Here is an 8,546-nt window from a genome sequence, read left to right on the forward strand (position 1 = left end):
TTCATTTATTGGATTAAGATTACTCATTTGTTTGTCAATTATTTTATAATTATGAATAGAGCATTTTTCATTATTCATAATAGTATTTTTTAGCCTTATTCAGACTAAAAATATATTTTAAACCTTTATTACTACAAGCTAGCGTTAGGTGAGGCAATTTATTACTGTATACTGTATTTTTAATGGATGGATGCTTGAGAATTCATTAAAAAGCATCTGAATAAAATACTCTGCTTCGTTTCGAATAATTTAATTTGTAGAAAAATATAAACTTTTAAATAGTAGCTTTAAAACGACGTCTGCCTTAGTTCTTGTGGTAAACTGAAACAAAGAGAAAATAATTATTAATATAAGGTATAATGAAGTAATTGTTTTAGTATTAAGTAATCTGAGGTAGGTATAATAATTACAAAAGAAAATGTATTATTATTTTTATAGGGTACTCGATCTAATAATAATGTATTCAAAATTATACATAACTATTGGCCTCGCTATAAATTATAATACGAAAACTTTGACCCTCTTATACCCTTTTAACGTTCAAAAAATCTGTTACCTCAAACTACCCACGTCTTACAAAAGATTAGAACAAAACTGTCAAAACTTGTATTGTCTGAACAAAAAAGTATACACAATAATTTATCAGAATCTGCTTAACCACGTACGAAACTTACTCGAAAAAACTATTTCGTATTTCAAATGTTTTATTAGATATTGTTACTTGGGAGTAGACCTGTAAAATTGTCGATTCTGATCACGTAATTGTCATTTGGAAGGACACTTAGCCTGGTCTTCCGGTCCACAAATACGGTTAGCGTTGAGTTGATTCGTTGTTAAATAAAGAGCTAGAAGCTTCTAGACGAAATGTAATAATACGGGTGAAAGGTCAGCTTAATACTCACGACTGACTTATTTTTGATGATCTTTCTTTCAATTAATGGAAAAGAAAACGTCAAAAATTACGATACTGAGACGACACTAATACGATAGTTTTTGTCTCAGTCAATTTAATTTGAAAGACGCATACATACGCTTCTTTGAAATCCATACTTTAAAAAATGAGTACATTTGTTACATACGTTTCTATTGAATTGCCCTAAATGGGTCAAAAAGCAGCAATATGTGCCGTTTCCAGATTACCAACATTGTGTATGATAGGGCCATTAAATGGGCCATTAATTTTATCGGTTCGGTGACAGCCACATACCGCAATTGTTTTATGACTTTAGCCAGTGTGTGATCATTTAACACAAACATAAACAAAACAGTAACAATCGTTTGTAAATTAGAAACAAATTTGTAAACATTACGAAGTTCATTTAATATAAATTAATCTAAGACTTGGTAAGCTCACGATTAATTGCTATACAAATCTGTTTGTGAAGGAATCGTAATAATTAATCATTATGAATTGTAATATTTATCAATTATGATTCAAAATTTAAGCACTGTGCATTATTTAAGTGTCTTAAACTTAAAACTTAAAATTTACTCCAATGTTTAACTAAAAAAATGTGTGTTCTACTTCTCTTTAGTTTTCATTACTATAGAACTACATAATATACGTACATAAAGATATGTAGAGTCTATACCTTAGACATAAATACAAGAATTTTCTATTTAACGGACTATACCAAAGTTAAATGTAATTTCCAATCATTTACAACTCTCAATAAACGGTAAAAATTGCATAGCCGCATAAAATCTACGTTACTGCTCCAAAATTTTATCTGTAAACGGCTTTATACTGACCAATTAGTCACCAGTCCTTCCCGAATCGGTAAAAGAAATCGCAGGTGAAATTATACAAACGGTATCTGTAATTGAAGCTATTAAAAATGGACCGCTATAAAGTCCATTCGCTCCATTAAACATTTTTGTAACGACTTTTAAAGAAAGAACGAACATTTTATTAAATTTCATGTTCTACGATACGAATTAACAGATGGAGTTTAATCGAATAGATTTAGATTAAAAGAGTAGATAAGTAATGCATTTAATTGAAGTAGAATTTGCTTTGTAAAAGCACTTTTAAATTAGCAAATGATTTAGAAGCACTTTTAAATTAGCAAATGATTGGTTATCGAATTAATTGAACTGTTGTTGTTTTAGAAGCTACTACATGGTATGTACCTAATGTATGTAATGTAATATTTGAAAATTTCAATTTGAATTAAGCCTTATCACCGCTTTGTTTTTATATATTAGAGCGCGAGAGGATATGACCACATTGAATCTTCATAACATTTCAATGTTTTTTTTTTGTACAAAATAGGTAACTCAAGGTTTTACATACTTGTTTTTAAGTGAAACGTATTGATAGGATTAAAAAAAAGAAGGAAACAATAATAATACTAAAATATCTAAATAGGTCGCTCTATACACCGGTTTTACCAGTAACTAGGTCATCAAAAAACTTTGCATAAATTATTTTGTCCCTCAAGAGCAAAAAAGATACATAATTAGATTAAGGCTGGCCCTTCTTACAACACTATATCCATCACGAGTTTATAAAAGTAATAATTTATTCGATAAAACGTTTTATCTCTAAGTTGTGGCTTTATTGTATTACGAAAATTGCTGAATTTCAAAACTCACAATTGTAAGTAAAAGTTATGTGACTTCAAAGTTTTGTCTCAAATTCTGTCCATATTCGTTTAAGATGTTATTCTCTGAAGATACGATGAAAGCGTGTCTTGTAAGGATCCATTTGAAATTAACCTAGATCGGGTTCTTCGATAGTTAGCAGGGATGTATTTTATATGGGGACTCAGATTTATTTTGTAAAGGTTTTTTTTTCAATAATATGTCCTAATGTCTAATACAGTATGTATTTAATGAGAATTGAGAACATTATTACAAAAGAATACTAGCTTACCGCCCGCGGCTTCGCCAGCTTTGTCTAAAACCTAATAAATTATATACTTAACCCTTCCTCTTGAATCACTCTATCTATTAAAAAAATCGCCGCATGGATGCGAAACAGAGACAGAGAAAGCGACTTTGTTTTATACTATGTAGTGATAGTAATTAGGACAATACGAAGGTAACAACAGTCCAAACACATTATTTCATTCAGTTTGATTCAAAATTACCTTACTGCATTATACAATTTATGATTTACTATGTAAGATAAAACACATGTGGAAAACATTGTGGAAAATCGTAAATTTCTGCGAAATGGGGTCTAAACTAAAGAGGTTATTTGCTCATGAAAGTGCTTTTTAATAGGTCTAGCCGTGTCTGTTATTACTAAAATACTAAATTTAAAGAAACCTGGTTGAACGCGTATAAAACAAGGTTGATTTATTTTATTGCATATTTCAGACACCTTTAGCTCATAGCTCTGGAATAAATGTGTGTTTGCGCAAATTTACAGATAATAAAATTATATTAATTAACGTTGCCACTAATTGTCTATATTGTATAGCATTTTGTGTAAATTAATTCAATTTAGTAAGATGATGAAAGGAGACTAATATGGTTTATAATGAAAAATCTTTTATTTGTAAGTTATCATGTATGTTGAGGTTGTGACTTGTGAGAATGTTTTCAATATTTTATATTAAAACAAGTTATCCGCATGACACGATAATTGTCGTTACTCGATAGATAGTTGGCGAATATCCTACATTTTATAATTTATAATAGACGATAGATGAATATTATTATATTTCAAAAATAAAATCCCCATTATTCATAATAAATACAAAACAACAAATAAAACCCTACTACATTTTATATTTACATTTCAAGTAATTTTTAATTTTAGCGTGCACAGTTTTTGAAGCCACAAAACGCTCACTACAGATTACAGCCCTGTTCAACCGTAGGTGTAACACTTGCCTCTTTCTGCCCTTTGTTAGTTCTTTGATAACTCATATTTATGTCACGCTTTTGTTAGCCGTGTCGACGAACCGCCATTTTGTTTTGTTTCCATTTCACAGCCATTGTTTAACTTTGTACACGTTACGATACACACCTATGAAATTTTTATAGTGCATTTTAAAGCTAGGATTTAAGGGTGTATTCAGTTGAGTGAATCTTTTGCTTGCTGCTATTTTTGTTTGCAAGATCTGGGGATGGTTCAAAAGCGACTTTTACGTTTGGTCACTGTGTATATTGTTAATTTATATGTTTTTTTTAAGTTGTGGTTGACAGATAAACATCGTGTATATAATTTATTTACTGAGTGATTTGTAGAATACATTATGAGGTTAGGCTAGTCGTAGTTTGCAACTAAGTATACTTTTTATGTAGGAAAAGCATGTTGCATAACTTGTTACAAGAACAATTTCGTTAACAAATTTGTTATGTATATTGAGCTTTTGAGTTCAAAAGAAATTACGGACGGAAATGTAGGATGTGATTGAAAGGGACTCAATATTTGATTAACAAGCTGGGTTCAAAGGTTCGGGCTTGTTCATTATTTTAATCGTTAATCTTCAATGAAAATGATGCGAGAAATTGTAAAATAATTGTGTCACCCTTGTAATAAAGCATTAGTTTACTTAAGATTGCAGAAATTTGATATTTACAAAAAAATACGATTCTTTTCTTTTATATTATAATATTATTATGTTTATTTTGAAGGCTCTTTACTTGTAGCTCCGTCAATGCTTCTAACCTAATACTATCTATCCGAGTTCCGTCAACTAAATTAGCTTTCTCCCTCAACAAATAAACTTACTTCGGTTGTATCAAATGGAACGGCATTTTCCTCACCGCCTCCTCCGCGAGGTCTAGCGGGAAGGCAAATTCAATCATGTTCTCATTCAGACAGTCGTTGTAGGTGGATGCGAGTTGACATCTGTCAGACATGCCCTCGATGCTGTCCAGGCAAAGGCGGGATATGCTGTGTAGCTTGCGAACTACGCGGGAGTTCTTGCCGTTTACTAGACTGGCTAGATGGATAAGCAGGTCGCGGTTTACCTGTACAGTATTTGTTATTCAAAAAATATAGAGAGGGACTGAAAATATTTTATTAAATTTACTTTAAAACATGTATAGAAAATAATTATTTCAGTGGTAAATACATGTGAATTTGAGGAAATAATATTTTTTCATTAACTATGGGTCAATTTAAAATTTGTCTAACCAAGCGCTAGTCGTATTAATAGTTTTTACAAACTATTGTAAAATTGCATCTTAGTTTGTGATGGTAATATTTTGAAGTAAATATTCTAATTAAAATAATATTGAGCCAAGCAAATTAGTATTTAATCATTGAAGGTAATTCTGCGTTTTCAAAATTAAATCCATAATTATTTGAAAAACATGTAATTTTATCGTAATTTCTGAAGAAACGATGCGCGTGGTTCCTGGATACATTATTTAAGGTAGCTAATAATATCTAAACAACACTATGTGAAAAAATACTTTAAAGTCGAAATTCACCTTTCCATGATTAATAACGTCGCTCTGTTCAAGCATGCACGCAGCAAAGCACTGCCCCGACCTGGTGATAGGAGGTGAATTGGTGAAGTAAGCCCTGACGTCCTTCGGCGTTGCCCGCACTTTGATCACGCACGACTGCGCCATGCGGACCAGAGCGTCTAGGTGTCCTTGTACCTGTTAATGATATATATATTTATTTATATGAAACGTTTTACCTATTTTCTTCTGTCACACTACAAGTAGAAAACCACTTTATCTTTTAAATTTATTCGTAATTTTATTAAAATTTTTGACTTAACAAAAAGCTTAAAAAATAAAAAAAAAATAAGATTAACTTCGCGTGTTCGATAGTTCGCGTAAAAACAATTAAAATCGGTGAATTTAGGTTATAATATGTAATATCACAGAATACCTAATAGACTCAGAAAAATGCAAGCCGACATTGTAAGGTTTATTATTTGATACTAAAAGGGTGAATACTACAACTTTATGACATACTTTTTACGACATAACACATTGATAACATGAAAGAAGTCAGTCATAAAGCAACATAAAATTCAAGACTACTTAACTTACAAAACTCTAAATGCAAAAGTCACTTTCGAATATATTAAGTAGGTACCCACAGAACTATCTGCATCCCGCGGTTTCACCCGCGTAAATAAGTTTTTCCTTATAATCCTAAAGTTACCTTAAGAATATCAGTATTAAAAATAGCCTAAGTTACTCAGTCAGTGAAAGTCTCGTCAAAATCGGTCTAGCCGTTCCATAGATTAGCCGGAACAAACAAACAGACAAAATTTGTAACAATTACTATATTGGTATGTGTACCACCCATATGCATATAGTAAAATGCGGTTATTTTAATAAGTATTAAAAAGTTTAAAGTCAGACATTCTAATTTTATTATTGTTAAAGAAGATACGATTGTCGTAATAGTCACAAATAGCATCTTAATTCTTAACCAACTAATGTTCTTTTTATATTCCATAGAGATTCTTAATGGTCATTAGATTTAAGAGCAGGACAAATGCTCAACGTTGTGTAGTTACATACAATAGAAAATCAAATGGAGTGTAAAATTTAAATCCGCATAAGAATGAGGGTTGATTGCATGCTCCATCATTCTGTTTCACTTATATTTGCATGCAAAGTTACAATTGTATTATTTTATTTACTGATGATGTGTATTGTGTGGTTGAACTGTTTTTGATTGTAACTAATTAATATTCCGCTCAAATTCAACGGTATATCAGCCATATTATGCTGAAAAGCGTTTTATATGCAAAATTGAATGTTTCTGTAAATATTTAGCGCACCTCATATTGTTTTAAGAGCTTAATATTTGAGTAAATAATATTGTTTCAGTATTTTAGTGTAATGTATTTCAATAATAATATTTTAATTGTTAGAGTAATTTATGTGAATTGGTTTTTCAGACTTTCATAATGGAGTACGGTGCATTTAGATCAAATGAGCGAATGCTCATTCTAACCCCACTATGACAAATTATTTTAGTGTAAACAGGCGTAAAGCATGATTTCGTTGTTCTAAGCGCGTTCGAAAAGATTCTATGTAATGTTCTTATTACTGAACAACACTGAGTTTTCGTTTACACTAAAAGATCCCGAAAGAATGCTCTTGCTCTAGCTCTATGTCAGTTTGATCTAAATACATTTTAATACTAATGTTATGCTCTATAAATGTAATACGAATGTCATCGGCTTTATTTTATGTTGTGTAGCGATTTATTCTATGTAAATCTGTTTCGTGTTATATTGTTTATTCTTAATAGCAACTCATTTGTATGTAAGGCTCTTCGTTTCACCCAACATAAAGTTCTTACGTGGCCTGATAAGTCTATTTCTTATTTCGAGGGGATCTTGTGACACGTTTTCTTGGTTTAATACCTTTTAAACGATATGCCTTATCGTAGAAATAATTTAAATAATCTCCAATAAAGTATTATATCTAAACTAGCTTTCCGCCTGCGGCTTCGCCCGCGTTTTCAAAGAAAAACCCGCATAGTTCCCGTTCCCGTGGGATTTCCGGGATAAAACCTAGCCTATGTTACTCGTGGATAATGTAGCTTTCGAATGGTGAAAGAATTTTTAAAATCGGTCCAGTAGTTTATGAGCCTATTCATTACAATCAAACAAACAAACAAACAAACAAACAAAGTTTTCCTCTTTATAATATTAGTGTAGATATTAGTGTAGATAATGTACCAATGTAAAACAATAATCAAAATACTTTCAATATAATATTATTTTGTAATACCTCAACATAAAGTTATATGATTTTGAATGATATTTTGCTATTGACTGCCTTCATTCGTTTTTTCGCTGTTCACAAATACAGTAAAAGCAACTATTATTCTGTAAATATTATTCAAACTGCAGTCATTCTTTTTCATCCATACAGAAACGCATATGTTTTTATTGAATATTTTTGAAAGCCATCAAAAATATGCAACGTTATAAAATCAACATGAAGTCGAAAATAACAAAATGTGTCAAACAATGTTGGCACGATGTACATTTGGCTGATATTCTCCCATTCAATTTTCCCGTATTTGATGTTATCATACTGAAACGGTTGTGTACGATTTTAGAATAAAACATTTTTAGCGAACTAATTGAACACTGAAGTAGTTAATTTTTGTATGTCAATGTTATGTATGCTAAAATTAAATAAAACTTTGAGAACTACAGCATTATCATCCGAAAAATAAATACGACACAGGGAAATACCGCTGAACGACTAGTTTTAATGTTACTTCTTCGTTTAATTAAAAAGTAAATATCTAGATATATTATTTTTTGGACATAATGTTTACAAAACAAAATATTATACATGACATAAGAAAGGAGATACATAAAGATCTATCACATATAAGTCAAGTAGTACATCCCTTAACCCAGTCTCTAACAACATGTCATAGAAGCAAATATATTGAATGTAACAAAGGCAAGTGATGCGAATAGTCGTAATTTGATAAAATTACCTTAGGATCTGTAAAATCGACGAGTGTCCCGGAGAATCCATGAGGCCGTGAAGCCGATGCGTATCCAACGAAGCAGATAAATACGTACTTTAACATGATTTTCTGTAAATAATAGACGCAGTATTTGAATATTGAAGCGAAA

The 8,546-nt window shown here is 30.9% G+C and overlaps 1 protein-coding gene across 1 annotated transcript; it reads right to left on the reverse strand.

Annotated features, from left to right (window-relative positions):
• Positions 1–234: 234 nt before the first annotated feature.
• Positions 235–5,571, reverse strand: LOC149897134 (general odorant-binding protein 19d-like). The gene is made up of 3 exons (XM_090116906.1): positions 5,398–5,571; positions 4,691–4,932; positions 235–321 (listed from the first exon to the last, which is right to left on the reverse strand). The coding sequence occupies exons 1-3, from the start codon at positions 5,539–5,541 to the stop codon at positions 288–290; spliced, it is 420 nt and encodes a 139-aa protein (XP_089973032.1). The 5' UTR covers positions 5,542–5,571; the 3' UTR covers positions 235–287.
• Between the last annotated feature and the right edge of the window lie 2,975 nt (positions 5,572–8,546).

The sequence above is a fragment of the Colias eurytheme genome, chromosome 26, assembly GCF_061535395.1.
Source record: "Colias eurytheme isolate Ceu_HAF_F1 chromosome 26, ilColEury1 Martin Lab GWU primary, whole genome shotgun sequence".
NCBI lineage: Eukaryota > Metazoa > Arthropoda > Insecta > Lepidoptera > Pieridae > Colias > Colias eurytheme.

Coding starts and splice junctions, on each gene's coding strand:
- LOC149897134 (XM_090116906.1), bottom strand. CDS start 5,541: ATGGCGCAGTCGTGCGTGATCAAAGTGCGGGCAACGCCGAAGGACGTC. Junction 4,933..5,397: donor ACGTTATTAATCATGGAAAG/GTGAATTTCGAC, acceptor AATACTGTACAG/GTAAACCGCGACCTGCTTAT. Junction 322..4,690: donor TTCCATTTGATACAACCGAA/GTAAGTTTATTT, acceptor TCTTTGTTTCAG/TTTACCACAAGAACTAAGGC.